Consider the following 23,539-nt stretch of genomic DNA (forward strand, 5'->3'; position numbering starts at 1 on the left):
TTCCTGGTCCTGTGCACTCCGTTATCCAGGCTCAGGAGTCAGGGCTCCGTTCCACTCTATTCCGTACACTTGCCCACAAAGGTGAAATATGGTCGAGACTCGAAACTCGAGTAGTCGAGACTTCACTTTCTCTTTTGCAATTCTCTCATTTGCGGGCAGAATCCGCCGGGCAGAGTATGCGCTGCCGATCGTTATCTTGCGTCTTTCATCGATCTCTCCAAAGTCCAACCCCTCCCTAAAGCCGGAGTCTCCGGTCACGTTCAGTGCCACTTTCACGCTCAATGGTGGAGGCGGTTGAGCTTGGAGGATGCTGGTATGGGAACCTGTTGGGCAGCCGAGATTGAGTTCTTTGGCTGTCGGTTGCCAGGGCCTTGATAATAAATGAGGGAGTCCAGTGGGTGGAAAATTCAACGACGTATTCTACGTATCTCTGTGTGCTTGGCGAGAGGCTACTGAAGAGCATAAAATCCAAGCAGTAGCTATTGGAACAATCATCAGTTATTTCAAGAAGCCTTCATTTGGAAAATTATTTCTTAGCAGACACTGTAGATATGGGAAGATATGGCAAGATGGCCACCCACCCATTATGCCCGGCCAGCACTGGTAGGCCCGGCCCCTGAGTAGACCACTTTCTCTATCCTAAATGGCTCGTATTTTTTGTCGTACAGTAGTGAGTAAAGTCCAGACCCGACCCAACACTCGACCGTGGACTATGTAGGTAGTTACCCATTTGGGCCATTTGACAGCTTGAGCAAACAACCACCCAATGATCCAAGCCTTCAATCATCAACGCTGATTGGTCTTGGACGATTCTTTCATTTGACTTGCACAACACACATGGCTTCGTTGATTTTATTTGAACCCCCGGCCCTTAGCCTCATTTCTCTTTTAATTTTAATATTTTACCCACGTTTTTCTTCCCCTTATTGATCTATAGAACCATTTGGCCTTTCGTAAATTTTTTTCTTTTTCTTTGGACTATCGCCATCTTTCATCAATCGACCTCTCTTACACTTAACGAAGCCTATCCTCTCGTTACATTCGCTACATCGACATCTTGGACAAAGAAATTAACGCGGCATTATCGACTTTCCCACGCATTTCATTCTCCCCTCCACCCTGTGCTTCCTTCCTTGACCGAGGATTGAATTGAAGTCGATAGTCCCGGGGCGGCGACAGGCTCTTCTGATCCGCTCTCATTCTCAACCAATTTCTTCTACCAGAATACCCAAATGGTTATTCTCGCCGACACCCACGACCTTCCAGCAGTTACCAAGCCTGATGGGGCTTGAAAGCGCAATTTCATTGGCACTTCGCCTACGCAACAATAGCTAGCCTAGCTGCTCCAGTTGGCTGTCGGTGGTTTACACAGCGCTACGCGGAACTATATGCAAGCCGATCTCCGAGGCGAATCACGTTGCGGTGCCGTCTGACGATTTTATTCTTACCTTGATGGAGGGGTTTTCCGGCAGTCCAAGGCTATCCACCACTTCCGCCAGACCGGAAGTAGAAAAGCAACGGTGCGAGTCAAGTGACTGGGTGCGAAACAGCGGGTACCTGTCCCCAGAGCATCCGATCCCGCAGTTACAGGGCGCTTTTGAGGAGTCAATCTACGAGGCGTCCCAAGGGAAGGACATAGACTGGGTTGTTGATCTTGATGCACAATCGCGGCGCAAGGATCTGCTTGAGAGGCCCCAATATGAGCGTCTCTGTGGACGAAAGTGGCGCCAAAGACCGGATGAAAGGTAGCTACTCTGGACTTCTTAGAATTCATTGTCAGTCTAACTGCTACAGATATCATCCGTTTTGGAAACTTTCCGCGCAGATGTCATTTGGTCTTCATTTGTTGGTGCAAGAAAAAGCCAAGTCTGATGCAGCAGTCCTAAACATCCTCCAAGTCCATGTGGATCAGATGGACGGTTTTGTTTCAAGAACGACCGAAGACTTTCTTATAATACAAATTGACATACGAACTCGTATTCAGTACCTGAGTTTACCTCATGAAAATCTGGATGATTTCGACGACATGTTAGTGGATCGCAACTTTCGTTTGGCTATGATTGATTATAACGCGAAAATCGAACGCGCGATTGAACGGTTTACAATGGCGATCGACGATTCACTCAAAGACATACAAAAAGGACAGGAAGCAATAGGGAGCCTATGGCAATACATTGGGGAGTCGGCTAAGAAAAACGCTCCATTATCGGGAAATTTAACCGCTATATACAATTCTATGCTAGGAAATACTGAAGGCTGGAATTCGGCATTTTCAAAGCTTCGCCGGAAGGGGGTTGCTCTCCATTATGCAATCACCCAACTCAGCCGGGCTATCATTGAAATGCAGCGACGTGTTGGCGTAGCGAGCAGAAAAGATGTGGTCAGTACATATCTATTTTGAGGTCTTACAAGTATTTGAGGTTGATCTGAAATACAGGTGTCATTTGTGCAACCCCAACACCCGACTCTTCGCACTAGCTCGTTTAGAGGTTTATTCGAAAGAGGGATGTCCGTATCTATCTCAAAGCCGTCGCCGGCCCTGGAGAAGCCTCTGCCATCTGATCCGGTGTTAGCTAAAAAGTCAAGCGTGCGCCCACGCACCAGCGTCCGTGGTGCGGGCAGACTTTCACTTCAAAAGAGCGTCCCAAATCTAAGGGCTACGATGACAGTAAATGGTGACTGTTTGAATGAACCGGTATCTGATCGGGCAAGATCTGTAAACGGTATCCCTTCAAGGAACTCTGATTCAGGCTCAATATTTCCTCGGCTATCAAAAACTATCAGTAGGCGACTGTCAAGAGCTAAGCTCACACCAAGAGTCGCTGATGACATCGTGGAAGATGCTCCATTCCGTCCCTCCACATCGAAAACTATGACATCCTTCAGGAGAAGCAAACACGTACAACACCCACGACAACGGCCACAAGGGCCGGCCCAGGAACCGGCTCAAGAACCACAAGTGCATTCGAATATGACTAAAAGACCAGGTACATCTAGTGCATTGGCAAAGGGAGAAGCTATGCGAGATCAACTACTGCAATACTTCAAGTCCGATCGAGTTCTGGATGTCTGGGAGAGTGTCACGGAGAAGGAAAGGAAAACTGAAAAGACTGACTCCCAAAAGGACGGCCTCTGGAGCAAGTTTCAGGTGAAGTCATCCGGTATGCGTTCAGAGGATCTTTCAACAGATCTCTTTTCCCGGGACAACTTACGAAAACAGATGGCATGGCTGGATGAGGAGACCAAGAACCTAAACGTCTATCCTTTGAAGCCTAGGCCTGGGGCTGCCCCTAAATTTCATACAATCTTGGAACATATCAGCCTTGAAGAACACCCGAATGAGGAGGAACTCAGATATGTGGACGCTGATTATTCCCTGGCCTTGGAGACGGATGAATCGATTATAACGGCTCTTCCTGCCTTTCCTCTTCCTCCCGTGAGAACTTCATCTCTACGACGTCTGCATTCGCTAACTTCCATATGGCAGATCGGCCGCCACGTCCCACAGCCTCCGGAGACCCTCAGTTAAGATGTTTAAATGCGAAGCACAGAACTCCTTCAGTAAAATGCATCGGTCTGGATGCTTAATTTCTGATAATATAACCACGTCAACTTAGCCCCTATTTTTTAAGGCTTTTGGGGTCATTGCGGGAATTTAATTATTAATATTATTAATATTGTTATTATATATTATATATATTTTTTCAACCATGATCTGGAGCTTTTGGTTGTTGTTTTGGCTTCAGATGTGACAAAGTATATATTCGAACACCAAGCATACTGGTGAATATTTGACTTGATTATTAACTGTTAACATTGATAATATTAGTGAAGAAATAATTCTTCGCTACCTCCATCAATGTCAAAGGTAGCAAGGTGGACACTTCACCATTTCTTTATCAATGAAGCATTCACCATAGGGTTAAAAAACACCACAAAAAGCTCACTTATTACTAGTTCAGAATGTAGACATACAAATAGGCCTTCAGTAATGATGTTCAATGCAAGATCATGCACTCTTTCCAAATTGGTCTATAGAGACTTTCCTACATTAAGAGCAATTAGTATTTCGTTTAAACACAATACTTGTCGGACTACACTGTCAGTCTTGAAGGCTTCAAGAAGTACATAATCTTTTAGTAACCACCACTACAGAAGGCCTGTTATATAGTGCATAGATATACTAGCAATTACTACATAGTAGGGGCGTCATATGTAATCTGGTATTCACTGCTTCACTGGCAATGCAAATAGTGGTATCTAATAGCAACCTGAGGGAACTGTTAAACGTTAATCATGTCCTCATGAAGTCACTGCTCAATCACTATTAGCTTGAACTATAAACATAGATTATTTATTGATCTGCTTAATATCCCCTTCCACTCATGAACTCACCAAACCTGAGAGGCCTATTGAAACAGTGGCCCGCCTCAGGCAAACAGACCACCATCCATATACAATATAAACATCCCGTTGCAAGACATTACTCGTATAGATATTCTAACATCTGGACCCTCAAATCGTCGATCAAGTTCTACTTTAAGATTAATGAAATCCACATTTGTCTTTGATAGCCCGTCCAGAAAAGTGCAAGAACGCCAAAGATATAACCGCACCTTTGACCGTAGGCTGCCGGTGGCAAACCCAATCATGGTTTCGAAAAAAGAGAGCAAGAAAGAAGCAACAAGACGAAGAGGGGGAAAAAGGGAGGGAGGAAGGGGGGTGGAGAAGGAAAACAAGCGACGAATGACAAGAACGCGACTATTTGCATCGCTTCTCGACAATATTGGGGCCGTGTTCATCGAACTCCTTCTTCGAGATCCACATTTGGTGAAATGTACCCAAACTAGCCAGGATGCTTCCACCGATCCAGGAACCGAACCTGCGTTCAGAGGTGTTCCCAGGCGCAGAGATCCGGACTCGGGGTCCCGGATAGAGTTGCATGAGTTCTTGGTTGAGGCGGTCCGTGAATCCATAAAGCAAGCTTGAAGCTCCTGTTACGACGACGTTGGCCAAGAGATGAGGACGGATGTCGACATCAACACCATTCAAAGCAGCCTTGATGAGTTCCGGGACCGTTTGAGCTTGTGTTGGCGCGGGGAACAAAGGATCGGTGTCAGGAATCGCGGCTTTGGCGTCGAATAACGATTCAACCACCCTGTAACGATCGACGCCAAACACCTGGTTATAACCATCAGGGAACTCGAATGGCCGCCCTGGAGAGCTTCTGGCTATTTCCTCATTTGCAACACCGTTGGGATTGGTCATGGAGAGCCTCGTCGGGCCGGGCCACACTTGCACAACACATTCTTTGAACTCAGAAAGCGTTCGCTCTTCGAGGAGGTTCCGATAAGACGCATCGGGAGCATTTTCCGGCGAAAATGTTTTGTATTTGGCTTGGGGAGGTTGGCCGGCTTCAACGGCAGTTTTCGAGGAGATTAAATAGTGGGGAGTGATGGTGATAGGCTGTGGTGTATTTGACTTAAATAGAGAGCGAATCTGGGAGGAGATGTAATCTCCGCCCAAGGGTGAATGTTGAACACCGCGTTTGAGGACCAAGCCGTCATGAACCGGAGTGACAGATATACTGGAAGCGCCGATATCGACGACAAGGGCAGAAGCTTTGCCAGCAGCAAACCTAGAACAACTAGTCAGACTCGCCGGCGCGTGTTGCGGACCAGTAGAGCAGTGAAAGTAGACTTACGCGGCCAGTACACCATTTCTAGCTAGATAGAAAGCTGGAGATCCCCATTTTTCAATTGCGATTTCGATTGTCTTTTCGCGAGCTTTCGTGGGATTCCAGCTGCACTCGGACATCAGTAGAGGGCTATCGGCGAGAGGCTTCTCGTCGGTTTCCACACCCTCCATCTCCGCCGGCAGTTCGCCCTCGGGTACATCATTCAGGCCATTGTGTAAGGGATTGCCAGGTTTTGCACCCGTCAGTCGCGATGTGAACGAGTACTCCCACAACTTTTCAGCCATGTCCCAATCCTCAACAACACCATCTCTGCCTATGGGGTTACGTATCGACAAGCCAGGGCGCGGAGTGACGAAGACATCATCACCGAAGATGAGTTTTTCTTGTCCCTCGAAAGAGTATTTCCCGTAGTATGTTGGGATTAGCGATTTCGGGGTATCTTCGCCCGCGAAACCCGCGCGCGTGGTTGAGAAACCGGGATCCAGGACAATAGCCGAAACCTCATCTGAACGGCACCGCAGACATTAGCACTTGGAAGCCAAAGGGAGGCATGACAGTGACGGGAAATTGTGGGATGGCCATTCCAATGTGCCACTTACCTCCACCATATTCAGCAGCTGAAGGTGGAACTGAAGGATTCATTGTTGAGCTTTTAAGAGCGCAGGGGTGAGATGGAGCGATTGGAGTGGTGTACAAACAGAACTTCCCTTGTCAACCAGAGGCGTGGCATGTAGGTCCAGAAATTTTAGAGGTTGTGATAGAGACCTAAAACCTGCATGCAAGTTTATTGGTGTGATTGGGGGGAATAAGTTGGGAGAGCTGTCCGTGGTTGGTGCGGCGGTGGGAAAAACATAGGCAGCTTTTGGCGCGGGAGAATTTGATGACTACAAGATTCTTTGAGCCACAACCTTACTTCTTCCAACAACCGCCACCCTTATTACAGGTTGCGCATACGGACTATCCCCATCGATATGGATACAGAAGTCGAACAAAACCCCGAAGTTCTTTTCCGTCCGGCAAAAAGAAGAAAATTCCAGCGTCGCCGGCCTGAAGACACAGGCGGCCAACAAAAACAAGCTTCAAATGAGGATATCCCGGCCACCCAATCACTAGGGGATGATTCAGAAACAGCACAGGCCGCCGATGCTTTTCGTCTTCGGCGGCGTCATCGTTCGCGCAAGGGAGGCATAGAATTTTCCACCACACCGCGACCGACAGCAGACCAAACCGGCCAGGCTTCCCTTTCAGCACCAACAGAAGAGGATGTGGATAACGAGCGATTAAGAGCTATGTGTGATCGCTTTACGGCTCACACTGGGCAAACAGTGGATGTTGATAAACATATGTACGGAGCCCCATCGTGTAATCATTCTTCTCATGTTACCTCGATCCTCCGTCTGTAATGGATATTAACAAGATAAGGATGGCCTATATAGAGTCAGAGCTGGCTAAGCGATACCGACATGGGGCGCCCGGGGATTTGTCCGGTCCTGATACAGCTGCACTGATTAAAGCTGATAACCCATTATCCACCTCCGAACTTCCTGAGCGCGAGCCGGCCTCTCTGGGGAAATTACACGAGATAGATCTTGGCCAAGAGACGAAACTACGTAATATTGCTCGAACTGAAGAGGCAACCAAGAGAATGAACGGCGATGAGGACGCGTTATTAAACGAGCGGCCGTCTTCCAAGATGCCACCCAGATATAGAAAGCGCCAGACGAACGAGGATATTGAAAGGGATAGGTTAGTGGAAGAAGTTTTGCGTGAGAGCAAGCGTAAGTATTTTCTCAGTCTATAAGCCTGGACGCTATCCTGCGATTCGCGCTCAATCTTTGTCTTTCGCTAACGCCCACCAACTTTGTAGTGGATGTCTATGATGAACCAGAGGAAGAAGTAGCAGCCGACGATCAAGCAGCCGATGATAGAGTCGCGGAGCAATTCCGACGAGACTTCCTTGATGCAATCCAATCTCGCCGCCGAGTGGCTCGGATAAAACCTACAAAACAGCCTGGGAAGGCGGAAGCCCCCAAGGGACCGAAATTGGGAGGTAGTCGGAGCGCGAGGGCGGCAATGCGTGAGATGCAAGAGAAGGGAACTCGAAAGTGACTGGATTTGACCCTCGTCTTTGCAGACAATATACGAGTGCGAAATCGATTTAAGCGGCATGCTCCCAGCTCGAGTGCTTGGTGCTCCCAGCTCGAGTGCTTGGTGCTCCATGGATTTCCAATCTCAGCTCTTTTCTAGGACTAGCTAGATGGTAAGGCTGATACACTTGGTCGTTTCCGTTTTCGATGCGATTTTGGTCGGCCGGGATGTTACTTGAAGAATGAAGAGTGACAGGCGGTTGGTGTTTTTGCCCTCCTATCCTGAGGAGAATATTGATGGATTCGCCCGGAGGGAAATAATAGCGGCTTTCTCAGGTCTTTCGACCGAATAATGGGAAGCACTGGACAAAGCAGGATGTTGGGACTTGGGAAGGATAACCTCTCCTTGTCTCGGGTTGAATGATGTGGGTCGTTTATTAAAATAGGCCATGCTCTCAATTATAATAAGTGTACGGATAATAAATGGGACGTCAAAAATTAAAGATGCAATCAAGCTTAGCCCAGTCAGAGACTCCGAGAACAAGAACGACTGAGCAGCGCATTTGTTGAATAGCAACAATAATATGACAGGAAAGTCGAGGCAGTGTGCAACTACATTAATAGCAACGTATCGGACTATCGGTACATTTCTCCGCATCTCGAGTCTCGGCCATCGGAGTGAGTCAGGGGTCAGGGGACCAGGAAGCCGGATGGCATTGTTATCGAGGTGGGGGAGAAGACTGGATTATTGTCAATAATAGCAGGCGATCCGCATAGCTCCGAGACCGCTCTCTTAAGTCTTAACTCTTAACAGAGTAGATAGTACTAACAACTCGATAGTCTAGCTACAGACCCAGCACTAGTAGCAGTCGGTACTCATCAGTGAGCAGTCCACACTCACAGTCCTCGACTCTTCACTCTTCGGTCTTCATTCTTCGGACTGACTCCACAGACACAGAGCAAGTCAGCGTTGTGTGCCTGATCCTGCGGGGCGACTTTCGTCGCCAAATAATAATGATAATGCGAAATTTGATTATTTGGAACCTTGGAAAGAATGCGCTCCCACCAGCCCCGCTCCCCAAAGCCCAACTCATCCTCATCCCGCTTTTGTTCTGGACCACAAGAGGGCAGCTTCACCATCCTGCCGTTCGGGCTCTCCATTTCCATACCACTGCAAATTCCAGTTCCAATCCGAAAGTGTGAGACCGTCTCCTGTCCGGGCTCGTCGGCCTGGCCACTTCGTTCTATCCACAGAGTCAACTTCTTCGTCTGTAACTGTTTGTTGTCGGAATCGGAAATGATAGATAAATAGCACTCTGTCTGGATAGCGCAGACCTCTCGCCGCTCGGTCTAGAACTGGACTGAGAATGAAGCAGTGACTTCCAAAGACCCAGTGGGCGCCAGTTATGCGCCAATGAGCATCGTTTCCAACCTTAGCTTGAGACACTCAGGGGCAACTTGTTACAGCCCTCAGCCACTGGCGTCCATTTCTTATCCTGATTAGGAATCGATCGAGCAAATCGTGGCTAAGACTCAGCTAATCTAGGCTCCTTTACGTATCTTCCTTGCTCGGTCTCTTGCCGCTAGCGTGCTGCCGGCGAGCTGACCTTGAATCTGGGACGCTCTCTTCGTCTTGGGCCGATGGAGAGATCTTTTGCTGCAGCGCTTCCTCGATCCATTTCCTCCCAACTGTGTTTCTCCTGCAATTGGTATCTGACTATCTGTGCGTTTGCAGTTTTTCCTTTCTTCCAAACTCCGTCCTCATCGTTCTCTATCATTACATTTGTCTATTTTTTATACTCCACCCAGCAACATTCATTTGACTTCCATTTCGCGTTTGTCTTTTCGCTCGCCGTCCATTCATACCAAATCGCCTGCTTGTCTTTGTTTGCCTCATCACTCTCCTTTTGCACTAAACTCTCAGGGTTGAGGGTGCATATCGCGAGGGAGTATAGGAAGAGGAAAACGGTGAACTTGAATCAGTGAACATCGACTCGACACTGAGGTTCTTTTCACTAAATGTCACCCTGCGGGATAACCAACACTGTTTCAATCCGACCTTGCTCTCAGCATCCTACACCTTTTCTTTTTGTTTCATTCTAGACAGGTTGACCCTGCTCTCTGTTTCTGATTCGACTGGTGCGAAAGATCAGAATTTGCTCAAATTACGCCTTTTTAATTACCGTGGAATATTGCTAGCTTACGTCTGTTGGCCTTATCCCCGATAAAAGCCTCTCATACGTTGTAACGTGAGATTGTGAATAAGAAACCACGCCTGCCGAAATGCGAAACTACGTTACTTTCTCGCATCTTACCTTTGTTGTGCTAGCCCTGTTGCCGGCCAGAAGTTATGCCGCAGATACCCTAAGTACTGGAAGTCTCTCCACATGCTTGGCCGACTCCGATATCCAGGTGCAAAAACTGGACATCAACTTTTCCCGCTCTACAAAGAAGATTGCCTTTGATGTGGCTGGTACAAATACCAAAGAACAGAATGTCACGGCTACACTCTCGGTCACTGCCTACGGGAACGAGGTATACACCAAAGAATTCGATCCTTGCGACAATACCAACCATGTTGATCAACTTTGCCCTGTTCCGGCTGGCGAATTTTCCGCTTCTGGGTCTCAGGTAATACCGGACGAGTTCATAAGCCAAATTCCATCGATTGCGTTCTCAATACCGGATCTAGACGGAGTGGCAAAGCTTCAATTAAAATCAAAGAACGGTGGCAACGATGTTGCTTGCATTCAATCTGAGTTGACCAATGGAAAGTCCGTGGAAGTTCCCGGTGTCTCTTACGCTGCCGCCGGTATGGCTGGAGCTGCACTGGCTTTGAGTGGACTGTCAGCTTTGGGCTCTGCCGGACACGCAGGCTCGACTTCTTCTAGCCCCGGGTTTGGTGAAGTTATGGGCTGGTTTCACACAATGGCAACCAATGGCATGCTTAGTGTCAACTACCCTCGAGTGTATCGCAGCTTTTCGAAGAACTTCGCGTTTAGCACGGGCTTGATACCGTTGGCCCAAATGCAACATTCGATTGATAATTTCAGGAAAGCTACAGGTGGAAATCTCACCGAAAACAACTATGACTATTGGAAAGGACTCAGCACTTCATCGGAGTCGAATCAAAAGCGGTCCCTTGATATGATCGTTGGTACAGCACGACTAGTTGTACGTGAGGTCGAGACTTCAGTCAACGGCACTTCTTCAGGCAATGATACTTCTAGTGGACCAGATAGCAACCTCTTTTCCGCAGATGGAATATCGAACTTGAGCAAAGAATTGCTTATTCCTCAGTCAAATACATTCATGACCGTGTTGCTGATATTCGCCATTGTTATTGCAGCGATTACCGTGGGAATTTTGCTCGTCAAGGTAATCCTCGAGCTGTGGGCACTCAACGGCTCGTTTCCCAAGATGCTTGTCGATTTCCGTGACCATTATTGGGGTCTCCTTGCCAGGACAATCACGAACTTGATCCTCGTCCTTTATTCAATCTGGGTTATGTACTGTGTATACCAGTTTTCGAGTGGAGATTCCTGGGCCGCACAGCTCCTTGCGGGTGTCACTCTGGCCATCTTCACTGCTCTTCTCGGATTCTTCACTTTCCGCATAGTACATTTAGCTCGCAAGTACAAGAAATCCGAAGGCGACGCGTCCTCATTATATGAAAACAAGGAGACCTGGCGAAAATACAGTCTCTTCTACGACAACTATAAGAAGGGTTGTTGGTGGCTCTTTATTCCAGCTATCATTTATATGCTTGTTAAAGGTTGTATCATTGCTGGTGCTAATGGGCACGGACTCGTCCAATCTACCGGTCAACTCGTCGTCGAGGCATTGATGCTGATTCTTCTACTATGGCACCGCCCATATGTCGCCAAATCGACCCAATGGATCAATATCACGATTCAAGTAGTCCGCGTTCTGTCTGTTGCCTGCGTCTTGGTTTTTGTCGACCAACTGGGCCTCTCGCAAACCACCAAGACCGTCACTGGCGTGATCTTGATTGCCGTACAGTCAGCTTTGACCGGTGTTCTTGCCATTCTTATTGCGGTCAACGCTATTATTCTCTGCTGTCGCGAGAACCCCCATGCCAAGCGGAGGAAGGAAGCTGGTAAGCCGTTGCCATTTGTTGAGAAACCTTCCTATAGTATGCTAACCTGAAAATGTTGTCTTAGAAAACATGAACCGTGATATTGATGATCTTACGCCCCTCGATGCTCGTGAATCACTCCTCATGGACAACCCCCCCCGTAAAGACTACTCCGAGATGAGTAAATTCAATTTCACGGGTCCATACGAACCCTACCGGGACACCGACCGCCTCGTGAACACCGAGTACCACGACGATCCCCGGTATGGTCGTAACATCGGCCGAGACAGTCGCAGCAGCAGCAACAGCCGCGACAGCCACGGCTCCCCTGAGGGCCGTCGTCCGACAAAGCCTGCCTACGGCTTTGCATATTGAACAAAATCCTCGTGATCTGACGACCTTTTTTTTTTTTTTTTTTTTTTACCCCCGTTCCATTGAGTTATTCCGGCCATTTTCAGCTTCTTTTATGTAGAAGCACATTCTTTTTCAAGCGCCATTTGATGACTTAGCGTTCCTGACTTGTAACTCCATTTTTATTTTTATTTCTTTTGTCTTGCGCATCTTACATTACCCACTTCCATGGCGACAATCTTTTGGCATCCTCATACATTGCTCGCGCCATTCGTTATATCTTTTCTACATTGAAAATAAACTCGGTTCACTGTATAAGCAGTATCTGTAAGAGGGTACAGTGGTTTGTATCAATAACATCATTACTGATAATTCGACAAGAATTAAATTTGTTAGCTGTTTGATATACTTGCAATTCTAACACGACACAAGCTTTATAGGGCAACCAATGCACCATGACTACTATGTCGTGTAGAGGCGGACCCGAGACTAATAAGTACTATTGGAATATATTATGAGAACTTGCTGCTAAGAAAACCCAAGGATGTAGGGAAGATTGTTTCGTTCCTAGCTACATATCAAGATCTACTTGTTCCTACATTATCGGTGAGATCAAGAATACGTATATAATCTCGCTTACAATTCGGCTCCTTCACCCAACCTAGCCTTAGACTTAACAGTCGCACCAGGGGCCATACTCATCGTCCATGTTAACAAAAAAGTACTTCTTCATTATCTTCAATAGTCGCAGATAGGAATTTACCGTCTCAGGTGGACACATACCAGCGATATCTGGCGCTCCTGATATGATGGTGGCTCAACATGGAACGCCGAGACCAAGCGGATACCAACAGGTAATCAGATTCGGCTGTTCATTGCGGCATCATACGAGGCGATCGGAATGTGGATATAATCTACATTTGGACTTCGATCTTACAGCGCTGGCCACAGGCCACTCGTTCACAGGGCTTGCAATGTCCTGATAACGAGGGCACAACAAGGCTGTTATTGAAATCCGTTATCAGACGTAAGATCACCCGTGTTTGGACGAAGATGGGCTCGAGAATCTTGAAAGAGACTTTGCCAAATGTAAGCCTCACTGAGAAGGAGCTCAATATCTTTTTCTGTCCAGTCCCTCGTCGGGAGGGCTTGGAGAAACATCATTATTTCCTGTATGTTTCACGCCTATGAGCTTATGATTCGTGCCAAGATTCCAAAGAGCACATACCTGGAAATCCATTTTTACCAATTGGTCTGTCCACTTGACAAGGAATGCCGCACAGACGTACAGATGGAATCGCGAAAAGCCCTGTTCCTCAGCCTTGACAGAAATTAGTATGACCATGTGCAAACTGCAACATTGGTAGACAAACACAATGCAGAAAACAAAGGGGTAGAACACCATACCATATACGTGTCCCACATTCTTATTGTGTTTTGCACACTCATTTCACGCATTAGTAAACAGTTCATCCACCGAAAACTGAACTGCATGAATTCAACCCCCTCTTGCTCTAGGTGTTTCGCCAGGGTTGCATCAATACGCATGGTCAAATCACGCAAAGCCCTTACTTGCCTTTGTATACCAGGCTGAGCATATATGTAGTTGTCCTGAATTCCATCCAGTAGTTTGGTCAAGCACCAGAATGAATCTGCCTCCACCGCGTCGAGCACGCTCCGAGGAAGTTGGCCGGGATCCATACCCTCTTCAACGTTGAGATCCGTAACATAAACCCCTAGGAACACCTGCCATAGCGGTGTAACAAGGTCATTTATACCTTGAACATAACCACTAGCGGGGTGTCGGATCGCCCATAGATACAGGATCCTTTCCAATGATCGCTGAGTGGCTTCATAACTGTAGAGTTGGATATGAGGGTTGGTGCGAGGAACATCAATGCTGATTTGATGCCAAATTGCCTCATCAAGACCCCGACCACGTCCAGTGGTTGAAGGCGGCGGAATTCCGGTGGTTGCAGCACTATGGCGCTCGAATGCTTGCCGAACCCCGTCTAAATACTCTTTTCGTTTTCGTTCAAGAGTCGCAATTCGCCGTTCGCTATTCGTGGGAAGATAACCGAGAAGGAGTTGCCAAGTCATAGCTCGTACCTCATCAGGGACGCCCGACCAAGCGAGGTTTCTCAAATCCGTTAGTGGCACAATGCTCGCCTGCAAGAGACGCTTAAATTTGTTGATCCTTGATATGCGACTTGTATACGCATCCATCTCTTTTGGCGATGGTCCCTTTGGGGGCGTGGTATGATTGATGATATTCAAGGCGTTCGCCGGATCTTAAAACCTAAGTGTTAGATTGTTCAAGTATTTTAGGAATAGTTTTGGCGTACCTTTCAAGATGTCTTTGTACTGAGGCCGTAAAATTTTACCGTCCCCCTTCCTAGTTGTCGGGTATAATGGAATATCACGTTCTTCGGCGATATCAGAGCTATTTGCTCGTTGTCTATTGCTTGATAGGTTCACTTCAAGAGTTGAAGGTTTGTCCTCCAGTCTACCAACCGATGCAGCTTTGGGCTGAAAAGCATCGGTTTTTCGACTTTGTCTCTTCCGCATACTTGCAATGCTTGGAAGTCCAAACTCGTCCTCATCGTCGTCATATACGATGTCCTCTTCCGCGTCGCCTTCGTCATAAGCGATCTTCCCCTTGGTACCGTCATGGCTCCACAACCCGAGCTCCTGATTCATGATACCGGAATATGATGCGCGTGGTGATGTAGCCCATCCAACCGCTCGATGAGGGGAAAGAGATATGTGTGAGGAATTATTGGAAGAAGGACGGGGAGGAGTTCGGGGCTGCGTATGTTGTTGGGGCAATCCACTGACGAACGAAGAAACTGGTCAGCAGATGCGAACAATAGCTCCATCTGGAGGGAACTAACTTTGGTATATTGGCGTGAGAGTATGAGGCGCCAACGACGATGTTCGGATCAGACGAGGGAGAGGACCTTTGATTCTCGGATACCGATCTGGTTTTCCAGAAGGGGGAAGCTGATTGTCTGTCGTGGTGTTAGAAGCTCCAGAGACACACACACATATATGGAACATACAAGAACGGGACTTACTGGGAGCGGTCTGTATATCGGGGTGGGGAGCATTATCAGCCACAGTCCAGATATAAGACACTGAAAGGTTATGAGTTGAGGTACGAACCAACCTGAACCATTTCCTTTTGAAGCATTGTAAGTCGGGGTTAGTTTTTGTCTGCCAGAGCCGGGGAGAAGGTTACATACCTGCTGCTGAACCCTTCTCGTACCCATTGTCTGAAAGTGAGGCTACTCGCGCGGAGGGATGATGTCAACCAAACAGGTCATCAAGTAAGAGCCAGGAGAGTGCGGCGATACTGCGGGGTGTTTCAGCGACACGAAGAGCTCCTATTTTGTTCTCAAGGCCGTGGGACAAGTGACTAGACCGTAGGTCAACAATTGGAGCTATATAAACAACAATAATATTTCCGCTGTTGTGTTTAGAGCACCTAAGAGAGAGGTGCTCGAGGCCTATTGTTGAGGAGCTCTAAAAGACTGAAGGCATGGCACACCTGTATTCGTACAACACTCTGCGGGCGGTAATTTACCTGTAAGGTTTAAGACATATTTGCGTATAACGACGTATGTTATATATATTACTATATGCAAGTGCCCGCTTAGCCCGTTTAGGACTATCTAGGCCCTGTATAACCTTATCAATACGAATGTAATTTTGGGGGAAAGGTCTCTCCAACTCTCACTCAACCTCGTCCATCGCTTCTTCTCTTCCTCCTTCCCTGCTTTCATCATACCTTCCCATATCCAGCCCTCGACCTCGCTGTTCTCCCCCCTTTGACTTCTTGTTTCCACTTATCAACTACGTCCATTCCTTCATCTTCCGCTGTTCTGGAATTAATTGCTAGGTTCCTTTTCCGACCGGCTCGCCCTAAAATTCGCTGAAGAGTCTGACCCCAGTTTCAAACTGTCGTCGCTGTCCGCATAAGCGCTATTGCAACCGAACCAGCTACCTTATTTCACCTTTTTAACATAAATAAGCGTTAACTATGGCCGAACCAGAGGACGTCGAGGAAGATCTTTTCGCCGATTTGTATGTTGCTCCACCGTCACGTCGACTTATCTAACCTGCATTGCTCTATAGGTACGACGCGGATGAGACGACAAACCAAACAGCCCCCGCTGCTGGAGCACCAATATCTTCTAACCCCATCCCCGCGGATACGCCTGCCCAACCTTCGGGAATTTCGGCTATACAGTCTGTCGAAGGTTTCGGGAATGAGTCTGAAAGCGGATTTGGTAATTACCAGACTCCTTCCTACGAAGGAGGGTATCAGAATGGGAATGCCTTGGACTCCGATTTTCACACCCATTCTACTGGTCCTGTAGGAGACTCAGAGCCTCAGGGAACTGGTATCAAGGAAGATGGGTAAGTTTGTCTTTTCCTTTCTTTCCTCCCTCCATTGGACGTACCCTTAAGTTCCGTGAACCCCAAATACGTTGTTGCATTTACGCTTGAGGCCGTCGATGGTACGGGACCGACGCTACCAACTGGCTCTTTGAAGACGTTTGGGTGGCGGGAGGACTCATAAGTGCATCATCATGCAACACTGTTCATTCGGTGTCTTATATATATGATACATGAAGAACGATCTACATATGGCCGAGCTAGTGGTCCATGGAGGAAATATGTTGAGGCATGAGAAACTCGCTGGAGCGGAGAGACTGGAAAGATGGGCATGGCTTTGCGCTCGGGTCAGGGGCTTTGGTGGGAATGGCCATTGGCACTGGAAGGCACGAAGCCGTGCCCGACATTGGATGAACAGCAATGCAACCAAACAGATACCGATATGGTGGAAGTCAGGTTCCTCTTCTAGCAATCAAGTCTAGTGGGGAGTTTAAACCAGCGAGTCAGCGGCAGTACGGCGATAATGGGAGGCATTTATCGAAATCCTAACTATATCGGCCCCAATCTCGAGCGACTATAGTGCAGCTGATGCTATATAACGTCGTTTCGGTTTATGGTATAGCGCCGCCAGCGAGGAGTAGCAGCCTCAACTAACTGGTTGGGGGTTATCAATCAGTTTACCTAGCTTCGGACTCCATAGACAGCAGGCAGAGATACCTTGGTCAGTGAGACAGAAGAGAACAATTGACTTATTCCGCCGGGCATACCTCTTGTGATCTGTCAGCCGCAGACTGAACCGGACCCTGGAGCCCGTCGTTTGGCTTTCAAACTACTGGGGCGACCTGTAATCCAGTGGCCGTGAATAAAACCGAAATAACACCTTCCGCGCTGGAACACGGAATCTACCAACTTACAACGTCGGTGGACATTTGCTAGAAACATTGACTGAAACCCTTGGAGGCTACGTTCTTGGCTGTTCGGTTCCAGGAGTCGTTTTACCAGCGTCATTTTAAGACCATGGACCATAATAACTAGGTGGTATCCATGAAACCGGGCATTGAAGTTGATATCTCTCCGGCGTCATGGACCATCAGCTGTTGCTAGCCACATATTGGGCTCAGCTGCTGCCATTTGCTCTTTCTTTTCTTTCTTTAGCTCATTTTGACATTCTTCTATCATGGAAATCGTTTTTACTAATGTGCTGTTCACCATAGGAAAATGTTCATTGGTGGATTAAACTGGGAGACAACAGATCGTATGTACTGTCCTTAGCCTTTCACAAGAGATGAATGTTCTAATCTCCTAGGTTAGAATCCTTGAAGGAGTATTTTTCGCAATTTGGAGAGGTCCAGGAGTGTACTGTCATGCGTGACAGTGCCACAGGTCGGTCTAGAGGGTTCGGCTTTTTGACCTTCAGAGACCCGAAGACGGTGAACACCGTGATGGTCAAGGAGCATTATTTGGATGGAAAAATCGTAAGACCCGCGCACTTGGTATACCGTCCTGTTATCAATCCACCCATGCTCACGTAACTTCCAGATTGATCCGAAGCGCGCCATTCCACGTGATGAGCAAGAGAAGACAAGCAAGATCTTCGTGGGAGGTGTAAGTCAAGAAGCAACCGAGCAGGATTTCAAACAGTTCTTTATGCAGTTTGGTCGTGTGATTGATGCGACCTTGATGATTGACAAAGATACTGGCCGTCCTCGTGGGTTTGGCTTCGTCACGTTTGATAGCGAGGCTGCTGTAGAAGCAGCTCTTTCGCGCCCTCTGGACATACTTGGTAAACCCATCGAAGTTAAGAAGGCTCAGCCAAGAGGCAACTTACGGGATGATGGGGATCGCGGACGTCGTGGTAGAGACTTCAGGGATGGCAGTCAGGGTGGAACCGACAGTTCTCCCCAGCAAACAGGCGCCCAAGGACAAGGTGGCATGCCCGCTGGACTTACTCCTCAGATGATGGCTCAGTATTGGCAACGCATGCAACAATACTTTGCTTTAATGCAACAACAAATGGCTGTAGCTGCCGCTCAAGGCCAAGGAATGGGCGCGATGGGAATGGGTGGCATGAATCCTGCTCTGATGCAACAGATGCAGATGAAGCAGATGCAGCAGATGCAAATGGGGAATAATCCTCAGTCACCAACCATGAGCCCTCCAGCACAGAGCCCGACACCCCAGACAATGCAGAACATGATGAACCCCGCTATGATGCAACAGATGCAACAACAGATGCAAAATCCGGGTCAGGCAAATAATATGGCTGGACAGATGGGTATGAGCGGCAACGGTGCTGCAAACATAAATATGGGTAATAACTACACCGCCCAAGCCAGAGGAGGGCCCGGTTATAATGCTCACGAACAAATAGCATTTGAGCAACAAAAGTATGAGCAGCAGCAGGCTCGGCGGGCCATGGAAAACCGAGGCTTTTCCCCCTATCAGCAGGGCGGACCGACCTCGTGGGAGGGCATGTACGACGAAGTGCCTCAGCCCAACATTCCCACGGGGCCTCAGGCCATGAATCGATCTGGTAGCATTGGACGTGGTACGCAGTTGAATTCTCCTTTAATTCGCCGCTCGTTTTCAGCTAACTTGAAGATAGGTCAAACTCCACAACCGCAAGGCGCTGCACCCGCAAACGCCCCAACCGGTCCCAAGAACGCTGGGAAGCCTGGTGCGAACTATCGTGGAGGAGGGCGTGGGGGCCACAGGGGCTTTCATCCTTATGCGCGAGGCTAGACTGCTGGGTTTGAAGAAAAAGAGCATGATGGCCATCCTTTGGCGTTGTATGTTGTTCGCGGAATGCGATATCTTTTTGTCATTCATTTCGTTCACCTTCAGTTTTGTCTGCCTTCTATTTTCCAGGTTGTCCGTCAAAAGACTCACGTCGCCTCTTTGCTTATTTATGAGCTTAACTATACTAAGTACGAGGCTAGTTTTGCGGAGATATTGGGTGATGACAGTGATATGCTGAATAGTCCTTACTAAGCGATAGCTTGGTTTCCGTCGACGAATAAAAATATCATTCTAATATTATGAGTATTAGTGAAGTATGTCTACGTACGTACTAAGAGAGCCTGCTCGCCATACTCGGTACCTAGTACGTATTCCACCTGTTTCGTCAACAACTAATTGGCAGTATCACTACTCGGGTTGTTCCGATTGTTGTTATTATTGAGAAGTTGTACCGAGGATAATCCCTTCTTTCCTTCCTTCAGAAATACTAATTTGTAGTGCTACTCAAGCCAACTCAATTGACGTTTTAACTAACTCCTCTGTATTTCAGTCGACTTGGTACAAAGGACTTTACAAACAATCTCCGCTCACGAAGGCTAACCAAAAAGAAAACCAATAATATCATTGCTGAACCTAAAACGACAGGCGGTCTAGTTAGCTGCATATTGCAAATACTTTTTTCCTTGCCACTTCCTCCGTATGTACCGTACAGAGTATAATATCGATAATGCGATAAGATTGCGGAACGGAACTATTCTTTTGCGAGCATCGCCTCTTCGATCAACAAAGCTCGGCTACCAAAAGTTCAACTTGGAATACCTTCGCCAAAGGCCTTGTTCTTGTTTATCCACTCGATCTCCAGGGCCCTGGTCAATATGGCGTCCGGTCGAAAGGATTTTTTAAGCCAACCGGCGCCCGAAAACTACGTTGCTGGTCTTGGTCGAGGTGCGACCGGCTTCACCACTCGCTCGGATTTAGGTCCTGCAAGAGAGGGTCCCACCCCCGAACAAATCCAGGCAGCCCTTGCAAAGAGGGCACAATTGCTTGGGGCCGCACCTCCGACGGCGTATGGTGCATCTCGAGAAAAAGGGAAAGGAGAAGAAAAACCGGCGGAAGAGGAAGAGGATGAACGCTTCCAGGATCCCGACAACGAAGTTGGTCTTTTTGCGTACGGCCAGTTTGACCAAGAAGATGATGAAGCGGATCGCATATACAGAGAGGTAGATGAGAAGATGGATAGACGACGCAGAGTACGAAGGTTAGTAATGTCTAGACCCCCTTCCCTTTGCTATGAAATGATTTGTTCATCGGGGCCTTTCCCGGTTTTCTGGACAGATGACCGACTTTGTACCTTCGCAACCTCTAGGGAAGCCCGAGAACATCAGGAGAGGGAAGAGTATGAACGCAAAAACCCTAAAATTCAGCAGCAATTCGTCGATTTAAAGCGCTCCCTCGCGTCGGTATCCGAAGACGAATGGGCAAACCTCCCCGAGGTCGGTGATCTTACGGGTAAAAACAAGCGAACGAAGCAGAACCTACGTATGCAACAGCGCTTTTATGCAGTACCTGACAGTGTTCTCGCGAATGCAAGAGAATCCGCCCAGTTCGACACAACTGTTGCTGAGGATGGCTCGCAAACTGAGGCCCATGCGGCGGACGGGGCGGACGGGATGATAACAAATTTTGCCAATATTAGTGCTGCTCGTGACAAAGTCCTTCAGGTCAAGCTTGACCAAGCAGCTATGGGTTCCTCCGGAGACGCCGCTTCTGGTAGTGCGACCAGCATCGACCCGAAGGGTTATCTTACCAGTCTCACACAGTCAGAACTTAAAGCGGGTGAAATCGAAGTTGGTGATGTCAAACGTGTACGTGTCTTGCTAGAATCGGTGACGAGAACGAATCCTAAGCACGCTCCTGGGTGGATTGCACTGGCGCGCTTGGAAGAGCTGGCTGGGAGGACCGTGACTTCCCGAAATGTCATTGCAAAAGGATGTGAATTATGCCCAAAGAGCGAAGATGCGTGGCTGGAGAATATTCGACTCAATGAAGGCCACAATGCCAAAATTATCGCTGCAAATGCTATTAAAAATAATGATCGATCAACTCGACTCTGGATTGAAGCTATGAGACTAGAGTCGGAACCACGGGCGAAGAAGAACGTTCTGAGACAGGCGATTCTTCACATTCCCCAGTCGGTCACTATTTGGAAAGAAGCTGTCAACCTGGAGGAAGACCCGGCGGATGCGCGCCTTCTACTAGCTAAAGCGGTTGAAATGATACCTCTTTCTGTTGAATTATGGCTTGCTCTTGCACGCCTAGAGATCCCTGAAAATGCACAGAAGGTTTTGAACGCTGCGCGAAAAGCTGTCCCTACGAGCCATGAGATTTGGATTGCTGCTTGTCGACTTCAAGAGCAAATGGGCACTTTTAACAAGGTGAATGTGATGAAGAGAGCAGTCCAATCATTAGCAAAAGAAAACGCTATGTTAAAACGGGAGGAGTGGATAGCTGAGGCTGAAAAGTGTGAGGAAGAGGGTGCAGTTCTCACATGCGGTGCCATCATTCGGGAGACCCTCGGATGGGGCTTGGATGAAGATGATGACCGGAAAGACATCTGGATGGATGACGCAAAGACAAGTATTGCTAGAGGGAAGTATGAGACGGCTAGGGCCATATATGCGTATGCCTTACGCGTATTCGTCAACCGTAAATCAATCTGGGTTGCAGCAGCAGATCTCGAGCGCAACCACGGCACCAAAGAGGGGCTGTGGCAGGTCCTTGAAAAGGCAGTGGAAGCTTGCCCTCAAAGCGAAGAGCTATGGCTACAACTTGCAAAGGAGAAGTGGCAGTCTGGCGAGATCGATCAGGCTCGGCGAGTGCTCGGCCGGGCATTCAATCAAAACCCCAACAACGAGGATATTTGGCTTGCCGCCGTCAAGCTGGAGGCTGACGCACGGCAAATAGAGCAGGCTCGAGAGCTTCTTGCGACAGCTCGGCGCGAAGCAGGGACGGGCCGTGTATGGATCAAGAGTGTTGCCTTTGAACGGCAATTGGGTAAGATAGACGATTCCCTTGACTTGGTCAACCAAGGCCTGCAATTGTACCCGAAGGCCGATAAACTCTGGATGATGAAGGGCCAAATATATGAGTTACAGAATAAGCTCCCACAAGCTCGCGAAGCGTACGGAACAGGCACTCGAGCGTGTCCTAAATCCGTCCCTCTCTGGTTACTGGCATCGAGACTGGAAGAAAAGGCTGGTGCAGTGGTCAGAGCCCGATCAGTTCTTGACAGAGCCCGTCTAGCGGTGCCAAACAGCCCGGAGCTGTGGACGGAGAGCGTACGAGTTGAGCGCCGCGCAAATAATATTTCTCAGGCCAAGATCCTAATGGCCAAGGCATTACAGGAGGTCCCTTCATCTGGGTTACTGTGGAGCGAAAGTATCTGGCATCTAGAACCACGTGCACAACGCAAGGCTCGAAGTCTGGAGGCAATTAAGAAGGTGGACAACGACCCTATCTTATTCATCACAGTGGCACGGATTTTCTGGGGAGAACGTCGTCTGGAAAAGGCAATGACTTGGTTTGAAAAGGCCATTGTGTCGAATAGCGATTTCGGTGACGCGTGGGCTTGGTATTATAAGTTCCTGCTGCAGCATGGTACAGACGTATGTCGTTGCCCTCTCTTTCTTTCTGCGCCTTTGAGCAAGCCTCTAATGTGTTTTTGTTTACAGGAAAAACGAGCCGATGTGATTTCGAAATGTGTACTTTCCGAGCCCAAACACGGTGAACTTTGGCAATCGATAGCCAAAGACCCAGCCAATGCCTACAAGTCTACCGAGGAGATTCTCAAATTGGTTTCTGATAATCTCATTCAATAAAAAGCTTTTTGGCTGATGGCTCAAAGCCTCTTTTTCTTTTAGACGCGGTCAAAATGTACTATTTTCCCTACAACAATAAATCATAATCTGGAATGGGCGTTTCGGGATTGGAATAAACGGGGACCTAATGAACAGTATTACGAGTTTATTTATGTATTTTTTTTTTTTTAAGATATCTCCACAGATCAGATCATTCAGTACAATGAACATGCCTTTTTGGGAGAGATAATACTCTACAGGTAAGACACAATAGTATTTTATTGTCTACAAAGAGTGGACATGGCCC

General features: G+C 47.9%; 9 protein-coding genes across 9 annotated transcripts; 6 read left to right on the forward strand and 3 right to left on the reverse strand.

Annotated features, from left to right (window-relative positions):
• Nucleotides 1-1,452: 1,452 nt before the first annotated feature.
• Nucleotides 1,453-3,529, forward strand: ASPSYDRAFT_153514 (uncharacterized protein; the record flags this gene model as incomplete). Its single annotated transcript, XM_040842291.1, has 3 exons — nt 1,453-1,745; nt 1,795-2,380; nt 2,438-3,529. 3 exons carry the CDS (start codon nt 1,453-1,455, stop codon nt 3,527-3,529), a joined length of 1,971 nt encoding a protein of 656 aa, XP_040701624.1.
• A 1,232-nt stretch (nt 3,530-4,761) lies between these two features.
• Nucleotides 4,762-6,340, reverse strand: ASPSYDRAFT_153386 (actin family protein; the record flags this gene model as incomplete). The annotated part of the gene is made up of 3 exons (XM_040842279.1): nt 4,762-5,638; nt 5,705-6,203; nt 6,298-6,340. The coding sequence occupies 3 exons, from the start codon at nt 6,338-6,340 to the stop codon at nt 4,762-4,764; spliced, it is 1,419 nt and encodes a 472-aa protein (XP_040701625.1).
• A 329-nt stretch (nt 6,341-6,669) lies between these two features.
• ASPSYDRAFT_153604 (telomere length and silencing 1 family protein) lies at nt 6,670-7,807 on the forward strand (the record flags this gene model as incomplete). Its single annotated transcript, XM_040842299.1, has 3 exons — nt 6,670-7,043; nt 7,121-7,476; nt 7,566-7,807. The coding sequence occupies 3 exons, from the start codon at nt 6,670-6,672 to the stop codon at nt 7,805-7,807; spliced, it is 972 nt and encodes a 323-aa protein (XP_040701626.1).
• Nucleotides 7,808-10,068: 2,261 nt separating this feature from the next.
• On the forward strand, nt 10,069-12,259 carry ASPSYDRAFT_152786 (transient receptor potential ion channel family protein; the record flags this gene model as incomplete). The annotated part of the gene is made up of 2 exons (XM_040842231.1): nt 10,069-11,905; nt 11,970-12,259. The coding sequence occupies 2 exons, from the start codon at nt 10,069-10,071 to the stop codon at nt 12,257-12,259; spliced, it is 2,127 nt and encodes a 708-aa protein (XP_040701627.1).
• A 981-nt stretch (nt 12,260-13,240) lies between these two features.
• On the reverse strand, nt 13,241-14,935 carry ASPSYDRAFT_90023 (GTPase-activating protein GYP1; the record flags this gene model as incomplete). Its single annotated transcript, XM_040852261.1, has 4 exons — nt 13,241-13,405; nt 13,464-13,556; nt 13,643-14,526; nt 14,581-14,935. 4 exons carry the CDS (start codon nt 14,933-14,935, stop codon nt 13,241-13,243), a joined length of 1,497 nt encoding a protein of 498 aa, XP_040701628.1.
• A 91-nt stretch (nt 14,936-15,026) lies between these two features.
• Nucleotides 15,027-15,614, reverse strand: ASPSYDRAFT_1007562 (uncharacterized protein). Its single transcript, XM_040839726.1, has 3 exons — nt 15,313-15,614; nt 15,130-15,246; nt 15,027-15,068 (listed from the first exon to the last, which is right to left on the reverse strand). The coding sequence occupies exons 1-2, from the start codon at nt 15,505-15,507 to the stop codon at nt 15,178-15,180; spliced, it is 264 nt and encodes an 87-aa protein (XP_040701629.1). The 5' UTR covers nt 15,508-15,614; the 3' UTR covers nt 15,027-15,068; nt 15,130-15,177.
• Nucleotides 15,615-16,173: 559 nt separating this feature from the next.
• ASPSYDRAFT_1008144 (heterogeneous nuclear ribonucleoprotein HRP1) lies at nt 16,174-16,961 on the forward strand. Its single transcript, XM_040839727.1, has 3 exons — nt 16,174-16,321; nt 16,373-16,657; nt 16,876-16,961. The coding sequence occupies exons 1-3, from the start codon at nt 16,278-16,280 to the stop codon at nt 16,898-16,900; spliced, it is 354 nt and encodes a 117-aa protein (XP_040701630.1). The 5' UTR covers nt 16,174-16,277; the 3' UTR covers nt 16,901-16,961.
• An 893-nt stretch (nt 16,962-17,854) lies between these two features.
• ASPSYDRAFT_153324 (uncharacterized protein) lies at nt 17,855-19,378 on the forward strand (the record flags this gene model as incomplete). The annotated part of the gene is made up of 4 exons (XM_040842271.1): nt 17,855-17,891; nt 17,948-18,111; nt 18,176-19,184; nt 19,242-19,378. 4 exons carry the CDS (start codon nt 17,855-17,857, stop codon nt 19,376-19,378), a joined length of 1,347 nt encoding a protein of 448 aa, XP_040701631.1.
• An 872-nt stretch (nt 19,379-20,250) lies between these two features.
• Nucleotides 20,251-23,253, forward strand: ASPSYDRAFT_90025 (U4/U6-U5 snRNP complex subunit PRP6; the record flags this gene model as incomplete). The annotated part of the gene is made up of 2 exons (XM_040852262.1): nt 20,251-23,040; nt 23,107-23,253. The coding sequence occupies 2 exons, from the start codon at nt 20,251-20,253 to the stop codon at nt 23,251-23,253; spliced, it is 2,937 nt and encodes a 978-aa protein (XP_040701632.1).
• Between the last annotated feature and the right edge of the window lie 286 nt (nt 23,254-23,539).

This window comes from Aspergillus sydowii (genome assembly GCF_001890705.1).
Source record: "Aspergillus sydowii CBS 593.65 unplaced genomic scaffold ASPSYscaffold_6, whole genome shotgun sequence".
Taxonomy (NCBI): Eukaryota; Fungi; Ascomycota; class Eurotiomycetes; order Eurotiales; family Aspergillaceae; genus Aspergillus; species Aspergillus sydowii.

Coding starts and splice junctions, on each gene's coding strand:
- ASPSYDRAFT_1008144 (XM_040839727.1), top strand. CDS start 16,278: ATGGCCGAACCAGAGGACGTCGAGGAAGATCTTTTCGCCGATTT. Junction 16,322..16,372: donor GAAGATCTTTTCGCCGATTT/GTATGTTGCTCC, acceptor ATTGCTCTATAG/GTACGACGCGGATGAGACGA. Junction 16,658..16,875: donor ACTGGTATCAAGGAAGATGG/GTAAGTTTGTCT, acceptor TGATACATGAAG/AACGATCTACATATGGCCGA.
- ASPSYDRAFT_1007562 (XM_040839726.1), bottom strand. CDS start 15,507: ATGGGTACGAGAAGGGTTCAGCAGCAGGTATGTAACCTTCTCCCCGGC. Junction 15,247..15,312: donor CGATATACAGACCGCTCCCA/GTAAGTCCCGTT, acceptor ACACCACGACAG/ACAATCAGCTTCCCCCTTCT.